Consider the following 18,371-nt stretch of genomic DNA (forward strand, 5'->3'; position numbering starts at 1 on the left):
AGAGAGAGAGAGAGAGAGAGAGAGAGAGAGAGAGAGAGAGAGAGAGAACGAGAGTAGAATATATAGCGCCTGAAAAAAGAGATATAGAGATACAGGAAACGGATAAGCGGAGAGATGGGAAAAATTATATTTGAATAATAGATGACGAATAAGAACACCGCATAGATATCTATAGATTGTGTTTCCTCGATTAACATCAATCGTTGTGAAATATTTCATTGTACAACTAAAATTCTAATTTTTATTCAACGAATAGCAGATAAAAAATGATTCATCTCTTATTCGTCATTCGAAATTTACATTTAGGTAATAAGTTTGCCCATCTCTGCGGTATAGATGGAAAGAAGAAATTAATCTATCGTTTCGCATTTGATTGTGAGAAAAAGTAAATACGTTTTATAGGATTTTCTGCAATCAGATATTTATACTTGCATCAACCACTCGAATGGGTTATTGGCTAGTAAAAAATGTCTATTAATTACATGTCGCAGTACTTTGAAAGGATTAATTTACATAAAATATTTTCAAACCTACAATACTTTGTACGCAACACAAAAATACGAGATGTTCGTAATTCTTCGAACTTTGATTTAACACAATTTATGCATCCGCAACAACGAGGACGCTACCTCTGATAGAATAAAAATTAACCCCTTGCACTATTTTGTGCAAAGCAAAAGAAAAAGAAAAAGACGAACTTTTTGTGTAACTAATATCGAAACAGATAATACTATAACTCGAAAGTCTAAGGATCGAGCTTTGCGGATCAATAACTACGAACGAGAACTAATTTGACAGCTACTGTGTCCAGTCTTGCTTCGCTTCTCATTCGTGACTGTGTCTCTGCGAACGTTCTGTATCCAAGCCTTTTATTCCTGAATGAAGTCTTCTATCGACAGCTACGTTCAGTACATTGCATGCCTCTTGTCATTCATTACGTTATAAACTTGTGAAACGAAGGAATACAGGGTAGCAGAGAAAACGAAACAGACGAGGCTCGGTGGGAAACGATCGAAATAAACTATGAGCCGATCACTGCTAGACGACGAAGTAGCCACATGTATCGCCTTGTTCTAACTGACAATCGCGCGGCGACAAAATCGTTCGCGTATGGCCGATCGCACACGGCGCGCAACCGATTTAATATTAGCGTTGCAAACCGTTTGCGCTCTTTGTTTTACCAACTCCGCTATCTTTGTTTCACCTAGATCCACGGTCGCGTGCAACTAAATTATTATAGTTTCAGAGTGGTTTGAAACTGATCGGTTTGCACCCGTGTGCGATCGGCATAACCGAATCGCGGCAAGAGTTGGGACAGGTCAGCGTTGCCGTCGAGCGAAGTATTACCACCGGTGGTTTTCAGTGGATAGGAATTCCACACTACCCCCGACAACATCTGGGGGGTGTCTTCTTGAAGATTTTCCACCATTTGTTTCCCGTCAAACAAGGATAGAGCATCTTCTGTCTTTCCTTCCTTCTCTCCTTCTTCTATCCTTGTTCGACCGATTGACGGACTTCGTTAAAATGTAATCGACGAAAACATCTTAAGAAGATACGGCGAACAGAACCTACACGGTTGCCACCACTCTTCTCGGCAACGAGCGATTTTGTCGCCGCGCGACTGTCAATTAGGACGCGGGGTATAACGTTCGAACAGAAAGAAACGAAAGAAAAGAAACAAGGGGAGTACGCAAGGAACGAGCCGCAAAAGAAAATGAACGCTAATATACAACTAGAGTCGTGCCAGTTGGGAGAGAGTAGCATGGAGGGCCAATATGCTAAGTTTGTTCAACATGGACAACTTACATTTCCTTTTCTTTTCTCTTTCATCAGCGGGTCTTATTTCTCTTTTTGTCATTTTCGTAGCCAAACAATTTCGTTTTTAGGATGGGCATGGGGGAAGCGGCGGGGTATTCGGCAGAACAGTTACATGGACGTACATACGAAGTCTTGTGGGTTACAGAGAACACGTAGATAAACGTCGATGCGGCAGAGACGACCACCGGAAGTACACGTGAGGCGGAACACAGTTCAGAGGTACAGAGAAAGTGTGTCTCGTGCAGCTTCACAGAGCCGTATAGGAGAGTAAAGAATAGAGATGTGTGAAGGAAGAAGGGAGGAGATATACACAGGTGAAGAGAAACGCAAAGTGAAGAAGGGTAGCAGAGAAGGTCGCGCACAGGCACTCACGCTGATACAGGTACGCGCGATATCTAACCACCAAGTGTATATGTACAAATGTACCCTTACACATCCTTGAGTTGGACAGCGATTACTTTTCTCGATTACCTTCTCGTTACTTTTTTCAATAATCACTCACAAACGTCACGAACCGATAAACGAACCAATAACAGCGAAAGTGAAACCAATCTACAGTCGTGGAGCAGTAATTTGTAACGTTCCAAATCAGATCATGTCCGATCGCTCGGTAATCGCGTTGCCCAACACCGATTTATCGTATTTCCTCTCTGCGTTCGCACATGTCTATCGTTCGATGAAGGAAACTATAAGCCAAGAAAGGAGTGTAGTCACCGCGCGCGAATTGCAGCTCGAGCTTTCGTGCAAGAATCTCTCCTATGTTCTTCGTTTCTTCCTTGAATTTATTTTCTCTATCTTTACATCCGGTTACACAGATTCTGGGACGATTCGCGTGAATAGTACTCGGACTAGGCGTCACGTCGAGCGTGCGTTACGTTCGCTCGCAACAGCCGGATCGACTACGTGCTAAGGAGTGGTTATCGAGAGCGAGAGACCAAAGCGAGAAATTCGACTCTTGGGAGCTTGGTCGACGTCCGCCGAGAGCTCACGCGGGGAACGTTCTCCTTCATTTTTCGGATCAATTGTTCTCAAGATCTTTGGCAGGTGATCGTTGATTAATATTAAGGATTGGAAGCGAATAAACTCTTGATTGGTCTATAAAGAGAAAGTAACTCGAGAAATTAATAATTAATTAAAATGAATTCACTTCGATGTTCGTTGGGATAATTCGTTACGAATAATTTGATAACTTAGTCCTAAATATGTACGCGACTAAAAGATATACAAAGAATGTTGACTAAGCAGTTACAAATTGAGCGTATAAACTTGGAAATATAGTTAAACTCGATAATGTTTTTTATTTGGACAAAATTAGTATAATACAATATTCATTTTGTCTATTAGAATCGTTGTCTAATTTATATTTATATTTTTATTATATTTATATAACAATAGGAGCATACAATGGCATCTCACTAATAGATAACAAAATATTGTTTACATATTGGAAAAATAGATCGATAGGTCTTCTGAGAATTTAACCTTTTGAAGGGCGAATTTTAAATGGATATTTTTTCCTTTAATCGAATAGACGCAGACCAAAGTAACTTTTATCCATAAATTGATTTTAACGTGCATATATGTTATCTCACTTTAGTATGGCATAGTTTTAAATTCTTAAGATATTGTGCTCGTAGGTAATAAATTTGATAAATTTGATATAAAAGCAAATGGACACATACACGATGAGGCATTTAAAACAGGCCACCTTAATTTCAATTAATTCGTGTAATTCGTTCACCTAACGTGATGCCAATAACTTTTTTGTCAATGGAAGTATGAAGGTCGATTTTAAGAACAATTAATTTTATATTAACTCAGTCTGTGCAACCTTAAATGAACTTGAACTGTAGATCATTGCATTTGCCGTACAACGTTCTATCAGAGTGTATATTAGAAACTGCATGTATCAATCTATTTGAAAAAGCAGAGTCGACCTTCATATCTCCTGTACGCTTCCACCGATAAAAAAGTTATTGGCACCACGTTACGTGCCTTTCGAAATCAAACAACTCTTGTTCGATACTTTCTTTTTCTATCGTTAAAAGTAAGCGAATTATTCAGGTAGCCTATTTTAAATACCTCGTCCTGTGTATGTCAATACCCCTCAAAATGTTAAACTTACATATCTTGGAAATCATTAATCGGAAGCCATCAAAAGTTACGCCATCAAAAGTTACGCCATCATCCTCGGCATTTCAAACTGTATCAGCTTGCATGAGCTTATTCGATTGCCAGCAGAGCAATTGTACAAAAGCCTCCTTCTAACCTTCGTGACATCGATGACAACAGCAGAAATATAACTTTTTTTTATTTCAAAACAGAAGCAATTCTGCCATGCTACTCCGTAGCTTCATTAAAGATCATCTGCCAAAGACTTGAACGAAATTTAATCCGAAAACTAATGGGACGTTTCCCACGCAAGACCAAAACGGAGTTGTACAGGAGACGAAGCGGAAGAAAGGAGAAGAACGGCGACGCCGCAACTCGCCCCAACTGACACTCTCGTTTTCCGTTCTGTAACGTGATCAGATGGAACACGACCATAGGCATCTGTCCAGTGCTTCGATTAGGACGATTTTCTTCGAGCGAAAAGGCAAACGGAAAGCGTGTAACATTCGTTCTCTCTCGCGAAGGTTTCAGGGGAGGGTGATGAGTCATGGTTATATTCCGCTTATATGTGTTCTGTATGATAGACCGCGTATACTCGAGGCGTTTCCCGGCACTTTTTCGTTCATTTTCCATCGATCGATGGTTCGACGATCCTCGAGGTATACGCGGTCGGATAGAGCGCAACATGACGCAACAAACTCGCGGCTGTACTACTTCGCCGCGCCGCTCGCTTCTCTACTCTAAATTACACACAACCGGTGCACGGACGCACATAGTTCTTAGCGTTTACTTAGATCGATTGTCGTGCGCTCCTTCAAACAACGGAAATTCATCGCGTGTACCGAACGAACCAGCTTCGTTCGATTAAGGAAAGTACATAGGTTCGATCACGCTGAAAGCATCTGTGTTAATTGCTCTGATCCCGCGAGCGTAGACATTAAGAATGGAACATGGAACGTCGACATTAAGGGAAACGCCACGATAAGATCCTCGCGATCCATTCTTTTTACATTTTCTGGAATACAGAAGTTTCGAAACCGTTTCTGTTTTCTGAAATATTATTTCGGTTGGATACTATTTTTATTAAACCCATCTCTCTCTTTTTTTTTTTTTTTTTTTTTTTTTAAACTGGCTTAAGGCAAATCACTCGTGCGAAGATAAATTGTCCGTCGTTTTTTAAATAAAATTTTGAAAAGACGTATTTCCATATGATTTCCGACGGTAAATTAAATGGTATGATATTGAATTTGAAACGAGAATTGGGTATATATGTAATTTAACACATTCGCGACCGGCAACGTTCTATGATCGCGTAGATGGAGAAATTCATTGAATGTTATAAAAAAATTGATACGTTTCTTACGTAAATATTCAAACGTACTGTTCTTTTCGGTTCATTACCGTGATATATCCCCTTAATAGAAAAAAACAAAATGAACCGATGTAATGGTACACGTTAATACTCCACATTCGACGAATGCACACGCAACTATTGCGTCAAAAGAGACTTGTGATTGTAGACAAACCCGGTTTCCTAGGTTAGTGATTACGTTTCCCTGGGATTTCTCATTTTTCAATGATTGAAAAGCTTGTTCGAGAATTTTTAACAATCTGGAGAATTTAATAAAAAAATGTATACACATATACAATGTCATTCGCATTGAAATACGAAATACAAAGAAATATCTATACTTAATATTCAATTGATTATTAGAAGAGATAAGAACATTCTGAAAATAAATATTTAACTAAATATTTAAATATATAACTCTAAAAAATTCTGTTCCTTCCTAGTGGATACTTTTCTAATTATAAAACAAAGTTTTCTGGTAACATTCTGGTAACGGTCCACTGAATGAACATTTTCTTGAATACATTACAGTAATGAGCAAATCACAGACACTGAAAAGGACCATAAATCTTGATGGCCGAAACATTTCTTAAATAAAATTCTATAGTAGACGGCCCTCGAATGAAATGCTTCTACATCTTTCAAGTAAATAACGCGGTAATGAATAAAATTTGATTACTGCAGAAAGTAATTCGCAACGCTTTTCATTTTTGTTGCTTAAAGGCAACCGTGCATTCGACGAATAATTTTATACAAAACCCATTCGTCAAGTAAAAGTAGCGCAATTATTTCTTCTTCGTTCGACGGTGCTAATTTTAATTAGATCGTCGACGTCTCTTGGATGACCGACTTCATAAATTTTTAATTCGTCAACCGCCGTGAATTCCAATTAGCCGATTCGAGAAATGCCTTCGTTGCACTCGCTCAAAAACGAGCGTAACGGGCGTTTCTCACATTTCAACGGTCTCGAAAACGGAATGAAAATTTCAACGATGAACGGAATGCAGACGACGCAGACTAGAATGTTCGATTGCAAATTACGTACAAATCGAATACAAGATAACTTTATAAGGGTGCCAATAATTCTAAAAGCAATTAAAATTTGTGGATCATAAATGGAATGTTAATAAAGTGAAATTAGCATATATAATATATAAAGGATATTTTAAAATCAAATTAATAATTAATAATTAATTCCGCTGTATACGAAGTTTCTACCGAATTAATTATTCGGTAAATCAAATTTGTAATGATGAGGCCATCGGTATTGCTACTTGATTAACTGACGTCCTATTACGTTGTATAAAACGAAAGTTATCACGGGTTATCTACAAATTACGTTTCCCTCTTTGACGCGATAGTGATTCTATGTATTCAAATTCCGATATCCTTGAAAGTTGCGTGCACGGTAATAACAAGAAAATTAAAAATAACAACTTTGCTACCGTTCATCTATTACCATTATGTATTACATATTGCTGTTTCTTCTGAAGGTGACGTAACGCATAGTTGTATTATCCTCAAGACTGATGGATAAGGCTGTACAATCTCGAAACTTTGCGTCAGAATGATGAAGGAAACGCGCAGAAAATATCGGAAATGCCGTCGATTTATATACTGTCACGAACAACGGGATATTTCGATTTCAGTTTTGCTTTTGTTATCCGCGGTAATCGACGTGCAACATTCTCAGAGTTCCTCCGCGAATTAACATAACAGATGCTTTCTGCTGTATTCACGAACAGGAAGAACGGAACGGCGGACTCTTCGTAAAACACTGCTCGATATATATATATATATTATTCTCCCTCGAGAAAGGGAGAAAAATATACGGTATTCCGTTATTAATAACGAAAAAAAAAAAAAAAAATGAAACAAAATAATCTTCCTACAAACGAAAATTGTCGTTCGATATGTTCCAATTTCAGAGCATAACAACTTCTACTTATATACGACGTACACCTATTGTCAGAGACCCTGTATAATTATGGATCCACCCAAACAAAGATACACGATTATGGCTTACAAGTACTCGTACAGAGGACAACGATAATAAAATCGTCTCTAGCAAGCCAGGACTTTGTCCGAGTGACGGTTGACATTTATGCGTGGGTGATCCCTAGCTAGATACAGCATCTAGAATCGATATAAGAAACCGTTTCTCGCTCGTGGCATTTAATTCACTTTCTATCGAGAAGACATTCGTCTTCGTGACGCACGTTTCCACTAAATTGTTGCTTTTCGTTGAAGCGTCGTCGAATGAAAAACATCGATCTGAAGCGTACGAATTAGTTTCTATCTCCGGAAAGACTTGAAATCACGGGAAGTATCACCATTTAATACCATTCATCAACGCCTACGTTATTTCTTTTCTCCTAAATCCGTTGCGAAAACCGAAACGAGCTCGATCGCGTCGATTTCTACGACTTTTCCAAGAGACAGAACGGAGGTGGCCTCTTCTTGCACAATTCCGTGATGAAAAAATTCCGTCCTTCGTAAAATGGATTGTCAGTTTGAACTCTGTTGCAATCGTACAACACGAACGTCTAGAGTAATCATTATCGGTTTACGTTACAAATATACAAATTGAATGGTCGGTGTAGTTGGACGATTTTTGATTTGTTGCGAGTCTTCTCGTTAATCAAGTACGATTTTAACGTACATACAAATTAAATATTCAATGTGATAATTCAGTGATATATCGTGCACGATCTGCTTCTCGTAATCTAACGTTGAAAAAGAAAGAGATTCTATTTCACCGATGCGCGATACACAAGTTATACTTCAGTATGGAATTATGGTTTTTGTTGCGATACTTTTATCGAAATGAAGCTCCTCGTTAATCAGAACAAGATTCGTAATTGTACGATAACGAGACAATTCCGTCGTTATCTTCATGAAGCTTTGTTTTCGTTGTAAACCTGTGTACCAACAATGTCGATTGTAAGTAATTCTGTGACAATAAAACAAAGTTCAATTCGAAAGTTATCGTCGCATCGAATGAATTACATTTACATTTTACAAATATCGTAACGCAATGCCCTTAAATTAAATTGCAAAAATTTAGTCGTACAAATTTCACGTGAAAAAAGATTCACAGCAGGTTAAAGAGTGAAGAATTTGGTAATATAACGTTATAGTATGTAAAATGTAATTTTATGTATTATTTAATATTGATATAAAAGTACAATTGCACTCTGTTAAATGGAGAACAACCATTGGTTGTGTAATTATTTACATTCATCTTTAAACACACCGATGGGGACAAAATGTGTTAAAAAATTAACGAATATCAAATCTTTGAATTGTTGTGCTTCGTGTCACGTGTCAGAAGAGAATGGAATCATTTTAATCATGCAATCATCAATTTCTTCGTTGAAATACAAATGTGTATAAAATTTTACCTTCGATATATGTACAGTGTGCTGCTCGATATCTTTTACGAACTATTTTGAAATTGTAAATTCCACGGCAACTCATTGTTAGACAAATCTCGCGGCCATCTCTACTCAACGGTAACAATTGGAAGTACCAAAAGGGCTAAGGGTTTAAATTAGTAATTAAGTGATATGTGTTATTACTAATAACAATAATGTGAAATAAAATATAAGATGTTTAAAATTGTTATTTAAACATTCCTTCTGAAATATGTTTTCATATTTTTGTTATTAGAGGAACCGAAAGAAAATATTTTTCTTTCATTTAAAATACTCTTATCACGCACTTATCGTTAAATCCTTTAGTACTTCCACTCTGAACTTGTTTGTTCTATTTTTTTTTTTTTTTGTTTTATAATTTCGTGTTTTTATTACGAAATATTTACACTTAGTCTTTGAATTTTGGTAATATAAAACGACATAGCTTAGGACTTAAAATTTTCCACGCAGCAGAATTGGGAATACGTCGGAAATGTATCATCTCAATTAGGGGTTGAGATTACTCGATTAATTTAGTATTTCGGTATTTATAAATGTTCGAAACTTACGACAAAATTTTGATTATTCGGCCATTCAAATTATTCGAACATTTGCAATTCAAATATCAGTATTTGAATATCTCTCGACTTGAATACCTGTATTCGAATATATCGTATAGTAATTCGCTATCCAAGGCAATCATATAATTAATATCATCGAATATTCTTTGTTATTATAATCCATTATCGATGGAATTATATATAAATAGTATCCATTAACGTAATCGAATGTATCAATGACGTTTGAGTTTAAGCATCTGTATTTTAATCCATCCGATGATTTCAAAATCATCGAAATCGGTGTTCTCTCACTCTTTTCTGGATAATTATCGATTCGTGTAGTATCCGTATCGCGATATATTCGAATTGTATTTATTTGATCAATATTCCTATTGTATTCTAATAGTCAATATCCAACTATTCAAGTATCCCAATCGCGTTCAAATAGTCCAGTATTCGAATTACATGCCGATACTTTCCAACATTACCGATCAACTATTGTTCCGGCACTGCAATTATTCGAACAACATTCGTCGTGATTTCGAATCACAAAGTATAGATCCGAACACAGATGAATTGGAACAAGTAGTCTCAGCCCCGGTCGAAACTTCCGTTGCGAACGCCCGAAAACCGTGTTGAGATTCAACGAGGTATCGTCGAGTGGCCAGTGAGAACAGAGTTCGGGCAATAAATCTCTCCTCGAGGAACAAAAGTATAACGAATAACCGGCTGGAGAATTCGTTCGTGGCCGTACGTTTCCGTTTCATCCTCCGTTCTTTCTCTGGTCGAATCGTTCGAAAACGTTAGCGCTCTCGCGTCTCGTTTATACCGAAGAGCGCACGTCGTTATTTACATCGAAGGCGATGATTTACGTTCTACCGCGTCGCAGCCGCTACTTCTTTTTTTTTTTTTTTTTTTTTTTTTTGTTCCGTTCCTACACATCGAGTTCCTACGTAACGTAGTACGGTGGCTCGGTAATTCGCATTGGATACGGATCGTGAGATATATACAAAGCGATAGACCGAGAGAGGCGGTGAGGATCCTTCCGGTTGCTAAGCGTAGATGGTGCTGTTGCACTTCTCTTTCCGCTACACTAATAAAACTCGGTCTAATCGAGGTTTATACCCGTGTAGGATGCGTATGCGTGTACATTGCGTGGAAATGAGAGAAAGACAGAAAAGAAAGAGAAGACGGTCATGTGTAGGTGTCAATTTATGAACTCGTTATACCGGCGTCTTTGGCAGTTTCCTGCGCGTCGGTGATGAGGGCGTTTTATCCGTTTCCGCTTCTGTAAAACATTTCACATTCTTCGTCAGAACAGCACCGACACTCCCACACTTGGTGGGAGACAAACATGATAAAATTGTGCAGGGCGTTTACATTACTCGCGCCGTTCGCAATATTTGTGCAATATTGACAAAAATATATAACAGAGCAATAATTTCCAAACATATTCGAAGGCGACCATCGAAGGATAAAGAAAATTCGTCGATAAAGAGATTTATTCAATTGATTCAGAATGAAACTGGTTTCATTTGATTTTGTATATTCTGTGAATAGTTCCATTAAAACGCGTGTTTCGATGTTTTGTCTTGTCGGTGCCGGTACGTGTCGTTGTCGGAACGTGACGGTCCGTGTCGTTATAGTTTGAATCGACCTTAACTCAGCACATATCGCCAGTCCCGACCGAATCGCTTATTTCGCGACAATACCGTGTTCCTATCGCTGCGATTGGAAGAGATATTTAGGTGTCCTGATTTATGCAGGCCACTCCGTATACTTTCCATCTGTCTCCAAACAAAATTTTCGCCTCGTAGAAATATCTACGAATGTAGCAATCAACGCGTTAACGTGAATTGATCTCGGTTGTACTCACCCATCAGCAGGCCCATATTTCCTGGCACTTTTCCCGTCGTCGGTACCGTACCTAGATCATCGGGCATGTCCACGCTGCATTCGCATCAGGCAAAAGTGTCGATGATACAATCGATTCGCGGATTCGACTCGGCTCCTTCTCGCTGTCGGTGTTCAATTATCTACGGTACTTACGTATCGGAAACGTGCTCCACCACCAGCTCGACTACGTCGTCGCCGCGGTCGGTTATCTGGACGACTTCCTCGTAGCTTCGATCCACCAATGACACTCCGCCCCATTCTAACACCTGGGGAAAAAGATTTTAATTCAACTTCTCCGTTTACGTGAAGAAAACGGCAGTTTAAATTGTCAGCCGGTTACGTCGGCTACAGTTATCGACCCAACGCAAAAGTTTCTTCGTTTCGCATTTCCTCTCGTTCCAGAGTTGGCAAGTGTCGCGGAGATAAGGAACGCTCTTTACTTTATTACGAGAAAACGAGCGTCTCATTTTTTCCCGTGTAACTTGTTGAAAGCGCACTTCGAATTACGGGCGAGTTAAGAATTTCATAAACACGCGTTAGATTTACGATCCGGTAAACGAAGTATGAAACGTAGAGTGGTGGATAATTTGATGCTTGAAATGGAAGGCGGGGTGCTGTCGCTGATTATACGAAGCTTCCGCGCGCAAACTTGGCAAATATCATCCGACCAGGAACGATCGCGTCTGCTGAATACGAACTTCCGCGATCTTTGAACGGATCGATTTACTAAATTGCCGGCTGTCGATGGAAATAAGCTGAAAACTTCGGCTGATTCACGAGATGAATTTTTCACAATGAATTAAGGAAACTTTCCCTTTGGCATTATTAGTTTGCACTTTGTTTGTTTATTTTCAGATATTAAAGACTTTCCCAAAGGGACTTTAGGATTTTGATGTTCAATCAATGTTATTATATGCATGGGATATATCCGATTTATATAATGTATACAAAATGTACGTATACCTACATACATCTACTAGGTGTAGAAATGAATTCTGAGTCTTTATATTCACGTATTTTTAATTCTAGCACACTATTCTAGTAAACTATACTATATTTATATTTATATGTAAAATGTATACATGTACCTACTAAGTGTAAGTGTACTAAGTGTAGACGTAAGAAAATCGAATTCAAGTTGTTGAGTAAAATAAATAACACTATACTTTACACTATTCGAACAGTAATCGATTTTGTGATCCATGTTTTACAAAACAAGAATATACATGCAGACTTCGAGACAATATAGGTGAATTTGATGTCAGAGTTAATTATAATTAATTACGGATTGGTCGATACCACGCAAACACAGAACATCTATCGAATGTCCCTGTAATTTGCTCTAATTAGAATCCGACAGGAGCCAAAATTTACCGAACAAGAAGATCGAAATCCAAAAAGCAGAGGCGTTTAATATTCGTTTCGTTCGATTGTTAAAGAAAGTATTGCTGCACTGTTGGAGAAGTAAATGTAAAATTTATACGGATGACAAAACAGAATCTATGAAACGATAAAAATGCCATAGGAGCTCACCGCACGGCTTTGTAGCTCTTTGAAAATCTCTGTTTTGGATTTCCGTTTCCAGATCAAATAAAGCTATCGATATTTCAAACGAATGCTCTAAAACTAAAATATAAAAATAAATCTAGCGAAAGCCAAGAATAAAAATTTGAAAGTATTCCAAAGCTCTGGAAACTGTTGGTAGGGTTCACGTAAAAGTTTCAATTTTGTTTCAATAATGTCGTCATAATTTTCACTGTCTTAAGTTACTAAACGCGCTTCGAATAGCGATCGAATGGTAGATGTGAATTAATATACATTTCGCTAAATAACATTTTACATATTATAATTCAAGAGACGAAATAGCTCGCACCTACGTTTAGTAAAATATTTTTAATTTCAATTAGGTATTTTGAAAGGAATTAGTTGACGAGTGAAAGATCTATAACTACTACGTGATATCAGGCTTAATAACAAATACGCTTTAGGAAGGAGAAGCACTGTGTGACGCACTATTCACTGGAGTACTTGAAATTGATATTAGTTACGTTATAAGCGATTAGTTGCGGTGTGTAAAACGTATAATTACCACGCGTTTGAATTATATACATCGTGTAAAATTCAAAGACCATATGTCAATGAATTCGTACGTTTTTCCGAGGTATAGTATACCAGTTGACGTTTGCGTCTGTACCGCGTTTCCGTTACGCGCAGCTGTCGATAACTTAATTAAAATCACAGCTGGAGAGAATGCTTCTCGATACTCTCACGCATTAACCGCTTACAATAACGTTATGCGCTAAACAATAGATTCGCGTTGTCGAGACTTGGCTTTTATTTTATTCTAAATTAAAATTATTATTATACTAATATAACAAGCAATAAAATTATTTACTTGCATTGTTCGATCAAAAACAATTTACGAAAACGCGTCTATTTTCGAGCTGTAACTGCGATGTGCTCCCTTGACGCAAAAGAGTTTTTGTCTTTAATATTATCCTCTTCGATATTTAAAAAATAAATCGTACTTTATACAAACGTCCAGAAAGAGAAACAACATTTTCCAGAGTGTTTCTCGCGAAGGATCGTCAATGTGGATATTCCTTGAACCGTATTTGAATTTCAAACTCTTCTTAAACCTTAATTCATTATGAAACGTTCGATAAAACGCGACGCGGAAAAAGGGACACCGGATCAGCGTGCTTCTTTAAGTTTACATATTAAAGCAAGCGCGTTTCGTGTAGCGAAAAAATGTACGAAGTTCTCATACCTTGTCGTTCCGCAGTATACCAGCTTTTGCTGCTGGTCCATCTGGCACCGTCCACATCACGTATGCAAAAGTATGGCCATCAGCCCCTGTTTTACCACCTACCACTCTTAGACCAAAACCAGCCACTGCAAAAACAAGTTGAAAGTTTAATAAAGGGATTCCTGAAACATGCGCAGTTACGGTTCCACCGCTAAACAATTTTTACAAAACATTATTTAGCTCTTAGGAAAAAAGTCCTATATAAGTGTAGTTTTCGAGGAAAACTGGTCGTTCTTCGCGCGTACAAGTAAAGACATTCACCCTAAACGATAGCGTCAGTAATATTTAAATTTCGTGTCCTCGATCGGGGACGCCAGGTGTGAGAGTGTTAATAACTCGAGTGGAGGCTTTAAGTAAATAGAAAAATAGAAATGTATCGAAAAGATGTAATTAACGTAACGTACAAATATTAAAGTTCGTAATGATATATTTATAAATGCTATGTCATTACTAGTATTCGCAAAGAGTTGTTGCTACTTAAAAGTCTTTTATAGAAAAGACAAAAAATAGATCGTATTAATACAGAAAAAACACCGTTTCAATACGCTTCGAACGATGATCAAATTCGTAATTAGATGGTCATTTTACAGGTATTCAGCTTCATTGCTAAATAGCCAGTGCCGGATAATTGTTAATTTGCATGAAAGCAAGTTATTCGATAGTTTCACGAAGCTGAGGGCTTCAATATTCAGGTAAAAATTTCTAGCTACATGGCCCCGGAATAATAAATAATATTGAAAAAAGTTGTAAAAGCCATCAGAGAGGGTGTGCAGTTGACCTTTATGTTTGTAAATTAGTATTCATCACGGCTACTTCATACAGAGTTGAAAATTTCAGTGTATTCGAAGCACGGGCCTTTGTGCAAAATTATAAATTAAACGAGCCTTGATACGCGAACCAATAACGTTATACATACGTACGTCAAGAAGACTTTATTACATGGCGTACACGAACGACAGCCGTATGCAATTTCGCACTGCATAGTCATTATCTCCTCATAATTACGCTTTAATATACACTGAAAACGTCGATCTATAAAATCTTGCAAAATAGTAACCAACTTGGTAACAAATTATTGTTTTTTTATGTTATGTTTTTTATGTTATAATGTTTATTTTCCGAATATTTTATTATTAAAGAAAAGAAGTAATTTTTTCATAGTAAAAAGAACTAAAAATAACAAACAACAGTACTATAAGCTACTATAAACAATATTTTTGATGAAAAATCATATCAACGTTATTTAGAACCATCATTATTAAAGGGGTTGCACCACTTTGCCCACTGGAATTTTCATGCTTTTCCAAGAATTTTTATTAAAGCAATAACAAGATTTTGTTTACATCGAACTGCATTAACTAACGTTTTGCAAAATGCATTTTTGCAAAATGACAATTTATTTATACGCTTTAAACATGTCAAACCTTTGTCAACCCTACGTCAATCCTTTAATTGTAGCGAACTGTAGTTTCAATCCGTTTCTGCTCTCTTTAATTTTTTAAACTCGCTACGATCCATTTTCAACGAGATAATGAAGCTTTGTTTCGAAATACAACTCTGTTTCAAGCAGCCAATTTTTGATGTCACTTATCTCGACTGCCATTTATAAATGAAACAATGCAGGAATTTTCGAATGTGACGAGCATCCCAGAAAACGAATAACGTCCACAATTTAATAAATGAACAGTAGCTCTGTGATTTCACTGACAACAGATAAACGCTTCTGTGCAAATACATGCTCGTCATGAAGCATAAATAATAAGTTGAGAACGTATCGATTCCTGTTAAATACACAAATAGTTTTCCACTAATCATATAAATTACTTTATTGTCAAATGAAAATTTATTTCTATTGTTTCGAGAAGTTTGTAAATGTAAAATAATAATGATTAGATTGCGGATTATATGCATTCGTGGTATACACTACTATGAAAATCGTACAAAAAGTATACATAATTAACATTAATATTTCGTTTTGTATAGGTGTATATACTTTTTAATTACGTTTAACACGTATTTGCCACATTTGCTTGTGTCACAAATGCATAATATCTCCAGTTCAATAACGACCAATATCTGCAGTCTGAACACAAATATTATTCACGTATTTATTTTAAATAAAAGTGCACGTAGTTGCAATTAAACATGGAAGGTGATGCCGACCACGATTACGCTGACGCTTGGTAATAAAAGACGAAACTCCAAAGCGTCTTTCGGAAACCTTGTAATTACCTTAATCCGAACTTATTATTCTCGTCCCTTAACACGTTGACTGCGAAGGACGCACGGTGTGCGTTCTGTAATTTTCCCACAAAACTCGTAACATGTCCGGTCAAAATAGGGATTCCTTCGAGTGACTGTTTATGTCAATAGATGTACTATTCGTCCGCAAGAAGAGGGCTGGACAAGTGTTTACGTCTCTGTTCTGCTACATAAGTACAGTTAACGAGTAGTAAATACAAGTAAATGTAAGCACTTGCATGACCTTCTTCTCGCGGATGGACAGTAGAGTAGAAAACGGACGATATTGAAATAAAATTGATTACCGTTTAGAAACATGGTAACAACTATGGTTTTTAGTGTATTATTATAACGCGCATACAACCGGGTTACTCGGGTTACAGACGTCTTGTGTTACCTGGTTAGATGGGTTATTCTATCATACGAAGTACCGGAACCCGGTACGGGTTAGGGTTCGAATACCTGCGGCGGACGCACGGTGTGCGTTTCGTCCTTTCTTCCTTTTAGAACGCTCCTCCCCACCCTTGAATTTTCGATGTTTCGACTTGAAACTTGCTATATGGCCTCATCATTAGTCCGTTTGTTTACCTTCTCGGCCGTTTCAGTCTTGGAAAAGAAAAAGTGTGTTTGCCGCCGTCTTGCTTCTCGACCTCTGTTGTTACTATCCGCCGTTCTTTCCGTTCCTTCCGCCGCGTAGTATCAACCACGAATTCGAACGCCGCAGTCAACGTGTTAATGGTCCAAAGCGCTCTCTAATTATCTCTACCCAGTCATTGACGGATCCAGAATTACGTTGTAGCAGAAAACGCTAAATTTGATCACAGCCAAAAAGATCACTCATAGACAGGTAAAAGCAAACGGCATAAACACAATGAATATAGCCCTTGACGCCTGTCCGCACGCCGCGGAACAAACTAAGTGCATGATTAAAGCCGAGGTAATTTAATACACATCGACTAACGCGACGACTAATGAACTCCGTTACATACGCATATACCATGCAACAGGTTCCACGGATCGGGAACGATAGTAATCGCGAGATTAACGAATTGTGGCCCGCAGGAACGAAAGATCCGAGCTAATCAGTGCCGTTAATCTTTCGACGTCTCGCGTAAATTTCAGTCCAGGTCATCTCGGCCGTCCTCTTTACCCCTCGTTACAACCGCCGCCCTCACTATTTTATAATCCACTTCGTCTTGCCTCGCGAAAACGAGATGGACTCATCCAATGTTCTACGATGGAAGATTAAGGAGAGTTTTGGTCTGGCATTTTGGAAAATTCGATCGTTCTGTCTAGTTTCTTATGGCTCGAGGGGAACTGTGAAATTTTTCGTATATTTCGTCAACTCTGTGTCTTCTTCGTTTGTAAAATGTTCGATATCTAATGGTGTTTGCTCTGAGTAATTAACGTTAGAACTGTCGAGCGTCGGGTTGTTGATCGAATGTAGGGTCGATCGACGCTCGTGGATGATATATTAAATTCGTTAATATATTTCTCGGCAACAATTTAGCGTCACAAAGTCGCATTGAAATTGAATCACGTCCGAATGATTGTGTGAACTGGTTTATTCGATACTACGTACGATGCGCGCCAAAAATGAATTTTTAATTCAAACTTCGAGCATAAGTTACGCGATCTTGTCTTGTGGCAACAGATTTATAATCTTCGAACAGGGATCATTTTAATAAATCTCTATTTTATTTGTAGCCCGAGTGACATATTTTCGGTTATTTAATATAAATCATTGGATTAAATGTAGTCAATTAAAAAACATTCTAGAGGGCTGCGCCCCCTCGACCCTCCTGGGAGCAATGTACGATACGTCCAGAACTGGATAAAATACGTATTTTAAATAGTAAATAGTAAATAAATATTTTATTTCGGACCATGCAAGTATTTTTAAAAATAAAATATTTTATTTGTTATAAAAAATTTTTAAGGTAATAATTCACGTAACATTGTATTCGAAAAACACTGAAAATATTTGTGCCTGAGTTTGGAATATTTTATTTATTCAATTTACTATCAGCAAATGAAACATATATTTATTTGACTACATTATGATGCAAACTACATTTATTTCGGTAATCTAAAACGAACGAAGTACTTTTCCTCTGCGTTATAAACATACATCCAATGTAGTTCTTCAATGAACACTTCTAAATATT

General features: G+C 37.5%; 1 protein-coding gene across 7 annotated transcripts in view; it reads right to left on the bottom strand.

The window, feature by feature from the left end:
* Window positions 1–18,371, bottom strand: part of LOC128891134 (regulating synaptic membrane exocytosis protein 1) — a 145,866-nt gene that overhangs the window by 35,464 nt on the left and 92,031 nt on the right. For all 7 annotated transcript variants that reach the window (XR_008460764.1, XM_054150368.1, XM_054150367.1 and 4 more), the window contains exons 12-15: window positions 13,924–14,048; window positions 11,307–11,419; window positions 11,134–11,207; window positions 10,487–10,545 (exon numbers count right to left, since the gene is read on the bottom strand). Coding sequence is in view for 6 of the 7 variants with exons in the window: in XM_054150368.1 (XP_054006343.1) it covers window positions 10,487–10,545; window positions 11,134–11,207; window positions 11,307–11,419; window positions 13,924–14,048 (371 nt within the window). In the remaining variant the exon portion in view is untranslated. The remainder of the gene's footprint in view (window positions 1–10,486; window positions 10,546–11,133; window positions 11,208–11,306; window positions 11,420–13,923; window positions 14,049–18,371) is intronic.

Source organism: Hylaeus anthracinus, unplaced genomic scaffold, assembly GCF_026225885.1.
Source record: "Hylaeus anthracinus isolate JK02 unplaced genomic scaffold, UHH_iyHylAnth1.0_haploid 12001, whole genome shotgun sequence".
Classification (NCBI taxonomy): Eukaryota; Metazoa; Arthropoda; class Insecta; order Hymenoptera; family Colletidae; genus Hylaeus; species Hylaeus anthracinus.